The 18,688-nt window shown below is 39.4% G+C and overlaps 1 protein-coding gene across 1 annotated transcript in view; it reads right to left on the bottom strand.

Annotated features, from left to right (window-relative positions):
* Positions 1–10,848, bottom strand: part of DRD4 (dopamine receptor D4) — a 50,767-nt gene extending 39,919 nt beyond the window's left edge. Inside the window, exons 1-3 of the mRNA XM_063438748.1 lie at positions 10,041–10,848; positions 9,053–9,165; positions 2,539–3,101 (exon numbers count right to left, since the gene is read on the bottom strand). Of these exons, the coding sequence (XP_063294818.1) occupies positions 2,539–3,101; positions 9,053–9,165; positions 10,041–10,337 (973 nt within the window). The 5' untranslated portion in view covers positions 10,338–10,848. The remainder of the gene's footprint in view (positions 1–2,538; positions 3,102–9,052; positions 9,166–10,040) is intronic.
* Between the last annotated feature and the right edge of the window lie 7,840 nt (positions 10,849–18,688).

The following is an 18,688-nucleotide window of genomic DNA, read 5'->3' as shown; positions in this document are numbered from 1 at the left end:
GGCGCCCCAACCTCCTGACACCAAGCCCAGGATCCACCTTGGCTAGTTTAATATAGAGACAGATTTTATAGCACTCTCTTGCTGTCAGCTTAGTTGCCCTCAAAGGGACAGTCATAGGTTGTTTCACTAGACAATGTGCAGTGCAGACATTTAGATGCCCTCAAAGGTATTGCTCTTAGAATGTTACCATTAATGTATCATTTTAGGAAATAATCTTAGTTAGAGTTTTGTATTATTGCAATTCTTCTGTGGGAAATATTTACTCTGGCCATTTTGGTACATTGTTTTTAGCTGCTAGCTCACCTGGTGTGCTTATAGGGCTAGGAACACAAACATGTATTCCTGACCCTATATAGTGTTAAAACCACCATCTAGCCCCTCTGATACCTCCTTGCCTCCCTAAATATGGTAGAATCTAACTTGAATTCAAGTCTACAGCTGCTGCCCCTGCCTGACTGCATACCTGACATCATCAGAAGTGATTCTATGAGCCAATCACAATGCTTTCACATAGGATTTGCTGAGACTGTCAAGGAACAGATCAGGGGCAGAGCCAGCACAAGTTATACATAGCCCTGGCCAATCAGCATCTCCTAATAGAGATACATTGAAACAATGATCAATGCATCTCTATGAGGAAAGTTCAGTGACTGCATGCACAGGATGGAGACACTGAATTGCAGTACTGCACAGTGTGCAGCACTGCCCCAGGAAGCACCATTTGAGGAGTGGTCAGTGTAATTATCGCTAGGCTGTACTGTAAACACTGCATTTTCTCTGAAAAGACCTCAAAAAGCCTGAAAGGAGTGATTATGCAATAACCTGCAGTTGTTCTGGTGACTATAGTGTCCCTTTAATACAGGGATCCTCAAAACAGAGAATCATGGGAGTTGTAGTTCAGCAACATCTGGGGGGCCGGAGTTTGAGGACCCCTGCTTTAATATATATATATATATATATATACACATATACACACACTTTATAGACTACTTTTTCTAGCTATCTTTTTAATACTCTTAATTGTATTGTGTTCTTTATCTTTTTCTTTTTTGGTGACTTACTTTGTACTATTAGTAATAAAAGTTAGGTTTTAAAAGTATGGGTCTAGGAATATATTTGTTTGCTATTTCTGTAATTCGCTTACAAACACCCTCGAAATATGTGCTCCTTTAACTTTTGCTTTTGAGTTTCTGTAGAAAGAGGCATGGATAGGGTCTGATGTTTTGTGAGAACGAGTGTGCAGTGTGGTGGGTTGAAAGTGATGGAAAGTAATGGAATTATGAAAAGCATCTCAGATTCTCTGACAAAAACGTTGAATGAACTTACTTCACCTTCTCATGAACCTAAACCTCCAACAGAGTGTCCGAATGAAGAGTGAAGCACAGAGAGAGTCTAGTACCAGTATGAGGTGTTTTACAATCAGACTCTTGTTACAAAGTAGACTTATGCACAAATGCGCCTGAGCAGATCGACCTATGGAGTCGTATTCATTAAATATGACCAGACACAGAAATCCTTGACGACTTGAATAATCCAGATGCAGATGCAAAGGCATTTGATTTGTTCATCCCAGCTGAGACACATTTGTGCATAATTCTATTACAAAGTGGACAATAGTAAGTTGATGCATGGGATATTCTCCCCATGTTTGTAAGTAATGATTAACACCTATTCCCACTTCTCTGCAGGATTTTATGGAGATCCTGGTCACTCCCACATGTTGTTTTGTGTTTTACTTATCCTGTCACGCAGGTGATGGGGATCATACATTTGTATTATGCTTGTTAATGTCCACAGTGAAGTCCCTTACTGCACAACAGCAAAGTAAAAAAAAATAAAAGTTGGCCAAACATTTGCAGAATGAATGGGACGAACACTTGTGAATTTTGACAAATGTGACAAAACATTCAACGGACACTAGCTAGAGCTCCGTCATGTCTCTATTTAATTGTCTGTTCTTACTTTTTACCAAAGGCTGTCTGGAATATATGTAATGTAAGCATTTAATAATATTGCAAATGCATAATTTGCAATATATGTCATTTAAAGAAAACAGAACACATCCTGTTATACGGCTTCGCAATAATTGGCAATAAGGATTTGAACATTTTGTTATTTATGATAAGTTGTGAATTCAAGCAAACAATACTTTTTAGCAGCAGATTATTCTGACAATCCGTTGGTTGTTTACTATAATGTATGATTTAATCCCCTCTATGTGTTTTCTATTTGATTGGATGTAGTGAAATCGCCACCTGCTCAGCTCCACTAATCAAGTTCTAGGCTGAGGGTGAATTATGTATCTTCCTTATATCCCTAACCTAAATGCATAATAATAACAATCTATTTTGTAAGCATTACTGTCTCTTTCAATAGCTGTTTGGAGGAGAGCATGTATAGGAGAGATCAAAGGGTGATAAGCAGATGTCAAACTGTTTATGTATTTGGTGATGAGTTTGAATTATAGACCACTTGTTTCAGTACCCAGACCTTGTATGACCTTACAACATCTAAATATTCCTTTTAATTGTGACTCACCCACTACAACCGGGAGCACCTTCATGGCTTTTCTCTCTCGTCCATTGATCTTGGCATGTTTTCTTTCTGGTTCCGTGCGATTTGAGTATTTGAGTGGTGGGTAGGCTACGGTCTGTATTCCATGGCCATTGTCCACATAAGACTTTGAAAAAGGGCAATCTTGTTGAGCGTAGAGGTGGAGTTCATCCAGTTTGCTGTCTGTATGACTGCTATCCCTTAAGAGGTTAGGGCACTGTGGCTTTCGTCCAGGTCCAGGAGACATGTGACTCCGCAACTTGGCCTTTCTTGTCTCCTCCCACTTGCGAAGTCCATGAAACATAGCACAGTATAGAACAACCATAATGGGACACGGGATGAAGAATGAGCAGACAGAGGAATAAATTATATAGTTATTATCCTCCAGTTTACATACGTTTGGATCCCGACCTGCCACGTTGTTGAGTCCAAAAATGACAGGAGAGGCAACAGCAAATGCAAAAATCCATGTGGTGGAAATAAGAAAGAGTTGTCGGTTGTCTACCTGCTGCCTGTTATAATGTAGTGGGATGGACACAGCGATGAATCTGTAAGATAAGTAGAGCAGATCTTTCTTAAACATTTTATAGAGCCAAGTATACAATTCTTCATGTGAATTTTATAAGAATCAATGTGGTTAATGATCGCCAAGAACACAAAATATTGGCGTGACAAGAGTCACAAATCAATGTGAATTTAGATTTGAAAAAAAAAAAAATCACCATTTTGAGTTAAAGGTACACTATAGTCACCAAACCAACTTTAGCCTAATGAAGCACTTTTGGTGTATAGATCATGCCTCTCCAGTCTCACTGCCCAATTTTCTGCCGTTTATGAGTTAAATCACTTTGTTTATGAAGCCCTTGTCACACCTCCCTGCATGTGAGTTACACAGCCTTCATAAACACTTCCTGTAAAGAGTCATCTAATGTTTATACATCCTTTATAGCAAATTCTGTTTAATTTAGAATTTATTATATCCTGTACAGTTAATAGCTTGCTAGAACCTTCAGGAGCCTCCTGTATGTAATTAAAGTTCAATTTACAGAGCAGGAGATAAAAACTATTAAAGGAAGTTACATCTGGCTGGAAATTAAACTATTTTATTTTCTCATGCAGGCTGTGTGAGTCACAGCCAGGAGAGGTGTGGCTAGGGCTGCATCGACAGAAACAAACGTGATTTAACTCCTAAATGACAGAAAATTGAGCAGTGAAACTTGAGGCATGATCTATACACAAAAATTGCTTCATTAAGCTAAAGTTGTTTTGATGACTATAGTGTCCCTTTTATGATAGAAAACAGGAGAGTTTAAGAGCTTTCTAGCAAAGATACAACCATTTAAAAAAAAAAAAAAAACATATTAAAGGACCACTATAGTCACCAGAACAATTAGAGCTTATTGAAGTTGTTCTGATGAGAATAGTATGTCCCTGCAGGTTGTTGTTTTTAAATACAAACACTGTCTTTTCAGAGAAAAGGTAGTTTTTGCATTGCTCCCTAAGGACACCTTCAGTATGCACTCCTCAGACTGGCACTAGAGGTGCTTCCTGGGGCAGTGCTGCACGTGGAATTCAGTGTCTCCACACTCTGCATGGAGATGCTGAACTTTCCTTATAGAGATGCATTTGTTCAATGGATCTCTATGAGGAAATGCTAATTGTCCAAGCCAGGGTTTCCCCCAGCCCCGCCTCCTTGACAATCTCAGCCAGTTTAATGCTTTTCCTATGGGTAGGCATTGGATTGGCTGAGCTCATGAATTCTGATGATGTCAGGCAAGCAGGCGGATTGGGGAAATTAGGTAGGCTTTCTTACCCTTTAAGGAGGGCAAGAGGCGGCAAGCCATCTAAATGGTATGAGTGTTCCTGACCCTATAGTTTCTTTAACTTGCAGAACTTGCCTGGAATTGTTCTAGAAGATTGGAAACACGTTTATACTCTTAGATAGTTAAGTGAGTTTGTCAAGTATCACGGTTCGGTGCAGGAAGTCAATTGACTCCTACCTAGATTAACCCAGAGTAAATAATTGTATAGTACTGGATGACGTTAAAAATTCATAACCATAGATAATGCGGAGGACAAACAGTTTTATTAACATGATACTTGCGTCTAATTCATGGAAAATCCAAAGCAGCTGCCAGTACAAGATTATCAGACAATGTATACATGGTCAAATTGCTCAAGAACAAATCCTACCAAACAAGGTCATTATTGGGATAAGAATGGGATAAAGTAGATGTAAAGCTCTTCAACAACATATGGCCAGCCACAATACGTAGAACCTAATGAGTTCCTCTATCGGAAATGCAACATACACCATAGAGAAGCACTAGACCTCTGATCTCGGAATGCAGCACACAAGAACATTAACTCAACAATATCGCAGTACCAGCAAAAATATTGGATATAAAAGCTGTTAAAAATCCAAAAGAAAAGCATCATACATATTGTACTTACTTCTATCTCTATTAAAATGTATAGGACATTTTAAAAACTCTGCAGGATATTTGTGTAAACTGTATTTTTAACAACGGCAATAGCAGTAATGATGTATTAACTCCAAAAAGACTGAAAGTGTATTAAAAAAGTAAAATACCTCTAAAAGTCTTATTTTATCATATTGTAATATATTTACTTTAAATGTAAGAACAATTTAATGATTGAGATCAGATGAATATTTCTATGATAACGCACTATGCTCAGAGATATGCTCAGAGACTATGCTTTAGTATAAATTGCCTTATATTAGTTGCCTTATATAGTTGCCTATACAGATGGGGTCAAATGTCATTTTTGATGTCAGAGGTAATATCAGATGAGAGATCACTCAATACAGATAATGCCCTATAAAGACAATGACCCATCTCATTGTCCCCCGAAGTAGTGTTAAAATGCACCTATAAACCCACAATCAAAACTTATAGAATATGTTTGTGCTTCATATATAATACTAAAAATTATAATCATAATAATACTATAATATGGTACTTTGATATTTGGCCTCTGAGTTGGTTGCCAGAAGGATAAGGAAATATAAAACCTGGAGAAGAAGTTTTAATTTCTTACCAGTGTCATTTATTCAAATGCTAGCTGAGACAATCCGTAAGTTTCTCATTTATAAGAATAGAATACAATTATCCCAGTGTCAAAATGTTTTTGAGCTAGCTTTCCCCTAATGTACAGTGGACACTCGTGGGAGACAACACATGGGAGGTCCAAATAAATACAATAAATGAAGAGTTAAAAAAAAAATGATCAGGGTTATTTACTAAAACGAAAATCGTTGGGAATTCTAAGAAATTCCAAAGTAAATTTTAAGTTTCAGACCAAAACAGCGCAATTGAAAGCAAAACTGAATTACAGAATTTTTCCAAAATTAATTCACATTAATTAATTAATTCCCAACAATTCTCACCTGTACATTACAACGAGTACATTAGAATGACATAAGATTAACACAAGGTTTCAAGAGTATAGACACATGCTTCCTGTGCATCTATAAAGTAAGAAATGGGGATAGCAAGAATGAACTGAGAATTTGGCGTTCTCAGGAGTATATTTTCTAACCAGAGAACTATGGAGATTTGACAATGGAATTTCACATTTTAGGAAAACAGATGAGTTGATTTTCCTAAAATGTGGAATTTTACTTGTTAAATTTTCCCAATTCCTTGTTTAGTGGATAAACTCACAGAGGTCTGTGAAGGTTCTGTATTGTATGTCATTAAGGGAGTAATTATGATGAACATCCTTTAAGACTGCTCCAGAGTTACAAATGAGCATCTAATTAACGTTTAAGAGCTAATGACTTACATTAATTATCCACGCTAGAAATTGCTTTCAAAAGATTGGTCAACAACACCAGGTGTAAAACCATATATTAGGCTCTTAACGACTGACATCATGAAAAGGAATAGAAGAATATTTATTTTTACAAAGGGAATATTTATCTTAAAAAGATTTAATTGTGAGCATTTTTCTCAAGAGTAGTTAGAGTCACACCTATCCTCTTCTAAAGCCAGTCAACGGCCTAGAAATTCTGCCGCTGTGTTGTAAAAGAGGGGATTATAGTATTACCTTCTCTAGTAAAAACTGACCTCACAGAGTGTAGGTTTACCTGCTATTAAAAAATTAAATTAGCTTCCCAGAGCTCTAGAAAACAGAGCTCTGTATTGCTTGGATAGTGCCTCTTTTTGATAAGGGGTATTATTGGGGAACTCTCACTTGTCCGTAAATCTCACTTCTCAGTAAATTACATCCGTGAATAAATATTGAGAATCAGTTAACTTGGTTTAACCTGTTGTTTTTTTTTTGTTTTTTTAAAGAGATGCTTTATTTTCTTTTCAATTTATTTCAAAGATTTAGCAAGTTACATCATAATCCTGTTCAGACAGGGCAACACCAAATCATATTCCGCAGCGCTTTACCAAAAGGGGGGAAATGAAACAATAGATTATACAATTACAGAACGTTAGAGGATCAATAGGTTAGTAAGGACCCTGCTCGACAGAACGTACAGTTGATTGACAGGGAGCTAAGATAGAGGTACCATGCTGCGGGATATAAAGCTGTAGATTTCTACATTTCATTTTATTTTTCATGCCTCACAAAAAAAACAGGGATAAAAAAAAAAAACATTGTACAGCGCTACGGAACCTGATGGCGCTATATAAATAATAATATTACAAATTCTGTGATGTATCTAGGACATAGCAGGCATGGCATATGCCCTAGGCGCCACCTGAGGGTGGTGTCACATAAGAACAGGATGGGTCTCTGGTACTGATCGGGCAACCCGTCGGGCCAGTACGTAGATCAAAAGATCTCCCTGCACGGCCCTTGAAAAATGACTCCTTGGTAGTCTGTGGTTCCTCACTGTTCTGTGAGTCAGAGTGCAGGTACTGGGATTCTCAGCCCAAGAGGTTGTCCTCATTTTGGGGACTTCTTCTAATCTCTCATTATCTCATCTTTGTTAGGGGCTTTGTCTTTGGGTAATGACCAGGTCACTTAGCTTTAGCTAGAGTGCTCTGCCCTTACGATGGTTTGACTTGTACAAAACGAAATCACAACCAGTTTCTAACTACCATCTCTTGACTCCTAAGACATTTCTCTGAATGCTGCCATACAATTGTGGATCACAGAAAAACACAAGAAAGGCTCAGGTAATTTACAAAAGGTGTAATTTTAAGAGAAAAATGGCTCTTCTGCCCATGTCTGAGGATTTAGAAGCCAATCTAATCTAATTTTATATGAATTATTCTAGTATGTATTCTTCTGACTAAAGAAAGTGGCTTAAAGACATCAACTGAATTGTTCATTTTTTTTCCCCAGTAAATCCTTTCACCAGTCACAAAGAGATAAAAAAAAAAAGAGATTAAAGGCACAGGAAACATGACCTCGACATACGGAGGACAAGAGTGAGAAGACGCGTGATTGAAACTGTCTTATTCACACAGGTTATACAACAAAAAAAAAGAGATATTCTAGAACATGAAGTAGAGCATTTAGACAGGAAAATTATTTAAAAAAAAAAAAGTTTTGAGCTGAATAGAAAATAGCAGAACAAAAAATGACCTATCTTTCCTGTGTATTTTGCAATTGGCCCCGCATTATCAGACACTGCTTCTTACAATCTCCTGTTATTAATAGTTTCCATAAAGTTCCAAAATATTCTGCAGCTTATTATAAGGTAAAAAAATGTGCAATAACCGATGACTTTACACAACTTGCACAGAATGCAAATCACGCCAAATGGACATTTCACATATGGTCCAGCAAAATCTGGATTATTCTTCATAGTGATGGGATATGGTGTGGATACATATCTATGATCATTACAGAGAGGTGTTTTCCTGAGGCCTTAAAGGGATAGTCACCCAAACCATTTTGTCTCAATGAAGTGGTATGGCTGCAGCGGCACTGTCGTTTAAGTTTTTTTAATACTGCAATGTTTTCATTGTGGGCTTAAATCTACGTGTATTGGCAGTCTTCCTGACGCCCAGTAGAGGCACATCCACTGTTCTGACAAGTAACACTCTGTCATGTAATGCAAAAGCCCATATGAAAGCATTGAATACAATTTCTACGGAGTAGCTTATATAAGTGTGCAGAGCTCTCTGTGTTTGTGCATCAGATCATCAATGCTTCTCTAAGAGAAGCATTGAATCCGACCATAGCCTCTTCAATGATGTTGCAGGAGGCTGAGAGGTGACCTGCACCGTGGCAGCCTCGGTGCTGGTAAAAGGTAAGTAAAGTCTTTATTTTATAATTTTTTTGAGAAAATGGGGGTCTGGGCAGGGGCACTATAGCTTTAAGAATACAGATACTCACATCAAAGAAGATCATAAGTCGTGGCTTAACAATGGGGACAGTCATTCACTACATTTACACCATAATTATTTCTATAATTGTGTCTACTACTATCACGGTTGTGATGCTATAGGTCTGCGATTGGCCAGTGTTAGGAAGTTGGACCTGGTACCCAAAAACAGCATTCACTTACCTGTCCACACTGATTGCACAGAGGTTAAAGATGGAGGCAGTACAAAGCATGACGTCCATAGTCATTAGGGCATCGCAAAGGACAAGGCTGAGAGTCCACATACCCCCTAGAAACTAAAAAAACATGAGAAATGTTAGAATAAGCATAGCAGAGTATGACAGGGCTTGAGATCAGGGTGACGGTGAGCCCTCTTTAATTGGAGAAACTTTAAAAAATATATACTGCATGGTTACATCAAAACCAATACTGACCCCATATAACACATTTTTGCTGTCTTTAGTTTTATGACACTCAGACAAGTAAACCCGGGTCTTTGCAATCCTACTAAAGCCATCTCAACAACACAGCCCTTAATGATCTCGTCTTATGAATCTTAAGCTTTTTAAAAATGTGATATTAATTTAAGATTCGCCTGCCCAACCCTTGAATATGCACTGATAGAAGTTTCCTAAAAAAAAGTAAGAACAAAAAAAAAAAAAGAAAGAGAAAGGGGATGGGGATGGGGATGGGGGTGTGGGGTGGCAGGCAAGAGATGGGAAGTAAGGAAAGAAGGAAAAGATAAATACATTTGCAAAATAAACAAAAGAAGCACAGAGATAGTCTTAGTGTTTACATTTTTTGTTTAAAAATACATATTAGAGAAGATGTTAACACATTTACTAGCAAGCTGTAAACTGGTATTTATCTTCTTAAATTAGAAGTTGTCACATTTATTGCAACAGATATTGCTCTTTCCTTCAGGCTAAAACAATGTTTTTTCCCATCATTTCACAGATAAAACCTACAATATGGTAAACAGATAAAAAAACAAAAACAAATGGAATGTATGTATTCATCCTTATAATAATCTCTCTCTCTCTACACCCATACTGTTTTTCCCAATGTGTGCTCACAAAAGATTCATCTTATGGTAGAGCAATGTTATCAGTTCAGCCCTGCAAGGTACAGTAACAGAGCTACAGGTAAGTGTAGTGGGTTACTCACTTACCTCTGTGTACACATAGAGGGGTAGAACCAACACAGCCAGGAGCAGGTCAGCCACAGCCAGACTGACTATGAAATAATTAGTGGTGGTTTTTAGAGCTTTCTCTGTGCAGACACTTAGACACACCAACACATTTCCACAGATAATAATGACAACGAGAAGGAGCCCAAAGACCAAAGCCAGATAGTTATAGTGAGAGTCTTCAGGAGGTACATGGTGGGAGGTTTGATTGGAGATGTTCACGACCATGGCTTCTTGCCTGAAGAAACACCCCTCTGCCTCTCCAAAGCTGAAGACCATAAATCAGACAGGGTGATTTCTTTCTTATCCAGAGCTGTTCTTCTCACTTTGTCTCCCAGAAAGAGCAAGTCTTTCCAAAGAGACTTCATCTATTCCTCTGGAAATCCTAGTGATGTCCCTTGGGGTAGCTTTACCTTGGATACTCAGAAGTCCTATGAGCAGAGGTTGGTTCTTCCATTCTTGTTTGCCAGTGGACATTAACCACACTGACTGCAAGGTCAAGAGAGTCCAGGCAGGTCACTGGGGACCTCACACATCAGCAGTGTGATGCTCCATGGTGCTCAGTAATGACCTCTTAGAGCAGCATTGTGTTAGAAACATTGATACATTGTGTCCCACGTCCATCTGGTGCAAAGTTCTGCCTCCTAAACAGTTAGCAGCAGGAGAGGAAGGATCATATTAACCCCAGACAGGTCCTGGCTCTGGGTGTCCTCGCTCAGTGTGATGTAAGTGAGCACAGCGCTTTCTTCTCCTCTTTGGGAAGAACTGAATGATCCCAAGGTGATTAATTTGCAAGTGGGTCGCGTCCAGGAGCTGAAAGCCGATTAAGGTGGAGAGGGTTTGTATGGCAGCTGCTCCAATCAGCAGCCAGATCTCAGACCTGCTGAAATCCCAGCGCAAAGCTCAGCTTAGATCAGCTGTGACTGAACGGGGAGAGGGCAGAGACTGCATCACCTGCACTGCATATACACTGCATCACATACCACTCTGCTTAACCTGCACTGCATATACACTGCATCACCTGCACTGTACACACTGCTTCACCTGCACTGCACACACTGCTTCACCTGCACTGCATATACGTACTGCTTCACATACCACTCTGCTTCACCTGCACTGCATATACACTGCATCACCTGCACTGCATATACGTACTGCTTCACATACCACTCTGCTTCACCTGCACTGCATATACACTGCATCACCTGCACTGTACACTGTGCACTGCATATACACTGCTTCACCTGCACTGCATATACGTACTGCTTCACATACCACTCTGCACACTGCTTCACCTGCACTGAATATACACTGCATCACCTGCACTGCACACACTGCTTCACCTGCACTGCATATACGTACTGCTTCACATACCACTCTGCACACACTGCTTCACCTGCACTACTTATACACTGCATCACCTGCACTGCACATACGTACTGCTTCACATACCACTCTGCACACACTGCTTCACCTGCACTGAATATACACTGCATCACCTGCACTGCACACACTGCTTCACCTGCACTGCATATACGTACTGCTTCACATACCACTCTGCTTCACCTGCACTACTTATACACTGCATCACCTGCACTGCACATACGTACTGCTTCACATACCACTCTGCACACACTGCTTCACCTGCACTGAATATACACTGCATCACCTGCACTGCACACACTGCTTCACCTGCACTGCATATACGTACTGCTTCACATACCACTCTGCACACACTGCTTCACCTGCACTACTTATACACTGCATCACCTACCACTCTGCACACACTGCTTCACCTGCACTGAATATACACTGCATCGCCTGCACTGCACACACTGCTTCACCTGCACTGCATATACGTACTGCTTCACATACCACTCTGCACACACTGCTTCACCTGCACCGCATATACACTGCATCACTTGCACTGCACACACTGCTTCACCTGCACTGCATATACGTACTGCTTCACATACCACTCTGCACACACTGCTTCACCTGCACCGCATATACACTGCATCACTTGCACTGCACACACTGCTTCACCTTCACTGCATATACGTACTGCTTCACATACCACGCTGCACACACTGCTTCACCTGCACTGTACACACTGCTTCACATACCACTCTGCACACAGTGCTTCACCTGCACTGCTTATACACTGCATCACCTGCACTGCACACACTGCTTCACCTGCACTGCATATACGTACTGCTTCACATACCACTCTGCACACACTGCTTCACCTGCACTGCATATAGGTACTGCTTCACATACCACTCTGCACACACTGCTGCACCTGCACCTGCACTGCATATACATACTGCTTCACATACTGCTGCACCTGCACTGCATATATACCGCATCACCTGCACTGCACACACTGCTTCACCTGCACTGCATATACGTACTGCTTCACATACCACTCTGCACACACTGCTACACCTGCACTGCGCACATACTGCTTCACATACTCTGCACACGTACGGCTTCACCTGCACTGCATACGCACACATATACTGCTTCATCCTCACTACACACACTGCTTCACCTACTCTGCACACACATTGCTTCACGTGCACTACACACACACACACACACTACTTCACATACTCTGTGCACACAACGATTCATCTACACATCGACACAGACAGCTTTATGTGCTCAGTGGCACAACACACACAGCTTCACCTGCGCAGCATAATACACATATACTACCTGACCTGCATAGTACAAAACATATTGCTTGACTTGATTACTACTGCACATACTCCACAACTCGCAATACTTCACCTGCACAGTACAATACTGTTACCTGCACTTTTAATGCAATACTCGGAGACACTAATTGACATGCATTTGATTACACACACAGACACACTCTATTTAATTGGCATTCTGAAAAAAAACTCACACACACATAACTTCACCTTCACTCTGCACACATGTGCAGTTTCAAAACAACACACAGTGCTACTCCTGCACTGCTAGCACATACACACACACTGCTTCACCCACACTCAGAACACAACACTTTCAGTCTGCTCACACCACAAACACACACGCCAATCCACCTGCATTCTGAGCACCACACAATACAGACATGATATAACCCCCTTCACCTCAACACAGGAAACATACACTATATACAGAGATATACAGAGACAAAATAGGGACTACTTTATCTCTGTAATTCTCCTTTGCCTAAGTGTCAATCCCTGCAGACATCAGTGACAGCTGCAGGGAAATGGCTGTGTCAATGGTGGCGCGGGATCTCCCATAGACCTCAATGTTGTACTCTCGAGCATGCATGAGAGTACCGCAGTGACATCAGCAACAAGGAGAACCACGCCGCACCAAGATCACGGCGCCCGCGAGGGACAGTTTCGGGCAAGTAAACTCACCTTTACCTGCCCCCCAAGGGGTGACGTCACCATAGGGAGACTTTGCGAATTCGGCAAAGTCCCCAAATGGTGACAGCGCCGCTTTAATGCAAGCCATCAAGCACTGGGATTTATGTCCCAAGAGGGTTGATGAAACCGCTAGTTTCTCTTGAAATTGTCCCTTTTATAAAACAAGACAATGGGTACAAGCTTAGGGGTTTGTTGCTTTAAGATTCCAAGGCTGGCACACAGGTGCATAAAAATTTGGTGTCAAAGAATGTTCCAAAATAAAGAGTTCTCATTTTTCTTTCTGGATTGTTTAATGATCTTTATACTAAAGATTGCATAGTTTTAATCTACAGTATTGTTTACAAATCTATTATCCAGCTTTTTCTCTTTTTGCTGTATTATTCAGCAGAAAAAGAAATATGTAAAAGGCTACACTTGATGGACTTGAAACACTTACAATAATAACACTTTTTATTAATGCAACACATTTTGGTGGAAGCAACTTTTTAATTTGAAATGGTGACATTTTTAAAGTTAAAGGAACACTTTAAGATTGTACTTTAAAAATATATTTTTAAAATACATTATGTAGTCACCATCACCAGGAGCTTTGGACAAAAACGTTATATAGGTCCCTGGACTACGCCTATGTCTAAGTCACCCTGTGCCCATTATAGGTGCAGGGTGTGTATTGTTATTTTACTGTTACATATTTTGTGTGTTCTCCTGTCCTGCTTATGCTTGCTACTAACTAAGTGGGTTTGGCTGTGGAGCCTTTACAGCGCCAACTATTGGTAGCAACAGCTATATACACTACCTGAATAGCAAGGCTTTTTAATTTGCATATTCAACTAGATTTGCATATTATGCTCCCTGCAGACAGGAGAGAGGTTTTAGATTAGTTATTGTGTTCCCTGCCCCTTTAATGTGTTATTATGAGAGCCTGTATGTTTCTCCACATTGTATGGTTTTATGTATTTATTTGAGTGTGTCACCGTAAGCTTTATGTAATGATCACATGGGCTAGTCCCAAGTAAAAATTAAGGTTTGCATGTTAGTTCCTTTCAAGCTTCCCAAACTGGGATTGAAGCCTTTCAGGGTCCCAACAAGCGGCAAGGAAATGGACTAAGCAGAGGTACTCAGTCAGAATATAGGAGCTCCCCCACACATTGCATCCATGATTCAGTAACAACTGTTGGGTTGTTAGATCAAGTATCATTAGAATAGTCAGATCCATATTAAAACATAAGGAAGTTCTTATCATAGAGTACATAATTAAGCTTTCTGACATAATTGTGATGTTTTACTACTTGAAATGACTCAAGATGAAGGGTTGTATTTTTATTAAAGGATCACTAATGACACACAAACTGTGGGTCGTCATTTTAACCCTTCAATGTCAATCATTGCAGTTTTGAAGAACTTGCCATGTTTATATTGCAGGGTTAAACATGCTTCTAGTGACTGTCTCCCAGAGTAATACATGGTCATTGCAGCTCATAGTAAAGCATTGAATTCCTATGAGAAAGTATTGCTGTGCATGCATATCAGATGCCCAGTACACCTATATGAAGAGCATTGAATTTGACCACCGATGGAGGAACCGACACCTCCTCAATGACGTAGCAGGCGGTGGAGAGGTGTGTTGTAAAAAAGTAGGTAGACACACTTTAATATTTTCTTATCCCCTGCTATGTTAATAGCTTGCTAGACCCTGCAAGAAACTCCTGCATGTGATTAAAGTTCAATTTAGAGATTGAGATACAATTATTTAAGGTAAATTACATCTGTTTGAAAGTGAAACCAGTTTTTTTTTTCATGCAGGCTCTGTCAATCATAGCCAGGGGAGGTGTAGCTAGGGCTGCATAAACAGAAGCAAAGTAATTTAACTCCTAAAGGACAGTGAATTGAGCAGTGAAATTGCAGGGGAATGATCTATACACTAAAACTGCTTTATTTAGCTAAAGTAATTTAGGTGACTATAGTGTTCCTTTAATATTTTTATGACGAACTGGGGGGTGGGGGGGAGTAGGGTTCTGAATCTATCTTTGGACAGGGGCACTATAGCATTAGGAGTACAGGTTTGTATTCCTAAAGCTATTACGTTCCTTTAACATGCTCTGGTATGGGAAGGGTTTCTGTGACAGTGTGATTTTTCCATTAACACAAGAAGAATTGTGAAAATGTGCGTGGATAGCTTTTTTTTATTTATTTATTTTTTTACTGCAGGATTTGTTTGCAAAGATACAGTGGTAGTGATTACAAATTAAATGTGTGAATAGAAGAAGCTGACAAAGAGAATGTAATAGTAGATCAGAGAAAAGGAGACATGAATGAATACACCTTCTAGAATTGTGCAGTGAAAATCATTTACCAACATTGGTAAATATAAAAAATACAAAATTATTTATTTTTTTCCCCTGAGTTTTTTTTCCCCACAAAGAAGTGCAGATGAGTGATTTGAGTAGCACTTGTCTATCCAGCGGCATTAACCCCTTAAGGACACATGACATGTGTGACATGTCATGATTCCCTTTTATTCCAGAAATTTGGTCCTTAAGGGGTTAATAGGAAGTCAGAAAGAGAGAATAAAGATCTATGGGTTATAAAGCTTTAAAAACAGGACAAACTGTCATCCCTCATATACAGTATACGGGTCCCCTGTGGGCCCTACAGTAAGTCATAAACTCATAAGCGACATGACCTAGAATGGAACATTCAGAGTTTTTCATTCTCTCTCATGGTACATCTCCAGACTCTCAGCATAGATAGTCTGGGCTCATTTTATCTTCTACCCTTATTTGATTTTACTGGAGCATGTTATTTTTTTTCTGTAACATTATCCTGCAAAATAGTCTAAATGAAGCATATTGAATAGATATACGACCCTTCACTAATATTTCTAACTTACATAATAGTTTGACTTTAAATACTAGTCTGAAAAGGTTCACTTAAAGCACCATAACCACTTCAGAGGGAAACTCTAACACTAGAGATAAAAACGTGTATTTCTAATGTTAGAGTTAGCTGCCTAGTAACACCTCTAGTGACTCACTAGTCACTCAGATGGCCACTTGAGGTGCTTCCTTGGTCAGTGCTGTTGACTTTCAGTATCTCCATGCCCTGCATGGAGGCGCTTGACGTTCCTCATAGAAATGCATTGATTCAATGCATCTCTATGAGGATATGTTGATTGGAGCAGTGTGGCATTTTGCCATGCATGCACAATAGCCTTCGAATGCTTACCATGGGAATACTTTGGATTGGCTGAGACCATCAAGATTGATGATCTCAGGCATTGAGTGAATAAAATCACCTTTACAGAGCAATCTAAGACCTGGCTGGTGACCTCAACAGCCACACAGACACTATAGTTTTAGGAATACGTTTTTACTCCTGACACAATTTAATTCTTAAAACCAGCATGTAATCTAATACAGTTCTAAAGCACTTTTTTTTTTATATAAATCCATAAATATTAATAAAACCGCCCATCTATGGAATGAAGATGTGTCCTCTGTCCTCAGTACTTCTCTATGACAGGCATTTAATTGGAGAACGTCAAGAACAAGGAAGCTGGGTCTCGGCAAAATGGATCTTCAGAATTGGCTTAATAAACTAATGAAAGGCAACTTTTATGTCTGAGGAAATCTTTGTGGAAATTTTAGTGAATGCATATTTTTTTGTATGAGTATATGCATTAAAAATATGTATTTGTGGACAGAAGAGTTTACCTTTAAATAAAGACCTGTAACTCCATATGTATACTCTTTGGGGCTTATTCACTGAACTAGTAATTAAAACTTCATAGCCATATTAAAATAAAGAGAGAGAGTAAGCGCTGAATAACAATAAGGCTGCAACCCTTTAAAGGGGATCCCTCAACAACACGTCAAATACAATAAGGATAGAAAACAAAGATAAAGGTTGCGCCAAAATAGACAAATAAAGTATAACAAAATGAAATAAAATCTAAAAGTCTTAGCTGAACAGATCTTCTTAAGATCGAATAGTCTATAAAGTGCTAGTTCAGGAACAGTGTCCTTGCTGTCCTTCCCCAGGGGGATCCAATATTATGAAACGATAAAACAGATAAAAAGACCAAATAGTGTAGTACGTCCAATATGGTACAAGAAATAATAAAAAAAGATTGTAACGCACTCATGTATTAGAGCTATAGCTAGCTCTAGTATGGAAAGCGTACAGCGTTATGATCCCCGCTTATGGGATATGGTGCAGGCATCTTCTTCCAAGGGTATGTTCCACACTCAAATAAAATAAAAGAGAGACGACCAATAGTGCTCACTGGATAAAATAGTGTAAGTAAAATAAAAAGGTACTCACAAGAGTGGAGCAGGCAAACTGCTCCTTGACAAAAGCGTAGGTGGTATGATCCCCACCTTTGATTACTTGGAGTCCAAAAAGATAAAATACCAGGTAAGAAAAATAAAAATATATATAAAGTTTATTAAAAGATGATTGGCACAGTAAAAGGTGACCAATCTTTAATAGAATAAAATACACAGTATAAGTATCCATAATACACAGTATAAGTATCCATAAACACGTTTCGCCAACAAGGCTTCTTCAATATGGAATAAGACATGATACCTGGCAGGGTAAGTTTAAATAAGGGTACAATTGTTTAAAATTAGCGCCAAAACTAAGGGCAGCCAATGGGAATACAGTAGTTGGTAAAAACAATGAAACATTATAAAACATATTTTATATATTATAACTAATAAATATACATTAGATATAACTTAATGCCATGTTTAGAACTTAAAAACGAGCATCATTTAGCTGAATTTTAATAGTTTTATGCGGTCACGTGATTTTCGTGATACCGCAAGGGGATGTGGGAGATGTAGTTATATGGGACGCATGCGCGCGTCCACGGAGAATTATGTATGCGTCGGCACACATGTTTCTGCGGCCGACGTAGGGAAAGGGGAGTTAGAAGGGGCGCGCCCAACGGGTTGATGCGGCCAATGAGTTAGAGGGTAGGCGGGTAGGGGGCGGTAAACAAGCCGCAGCTAACGACCAGAGAATACAATAAAATAAAATTAGCGGCGGCACGATTTAGGGGCATGCCGTCGTTTAACCACTCATTTTTAAAACACATGCATAATAGAAAAAAGGCACCGATATTGGGATAAATGATAAAAACAAGGCAGTATTTAAAAATAAAGGGGTATAGTTATAATGACTAGTTAGAGTCATAACTTATTTTAA

The sequence above is a fragment of the Pelobates fuscus genome, chromosome 12, assembly GCF_036172605.1.
Source record: "Pelobates fuscus isolate aPelFus1 chromosome 12, aPelFus1.pri, whole genome shotgun sequence".
NCBI lineage: Eukaryota > Metazoa > Chordata > Amphibia > Anura > Pelobatidae > Pelobates > Pelobates fuscus.
Note: the sequence above shows the minus strand (reverse complement) of the source record. Positions and strands in the feature narration are given on the sequence as shown.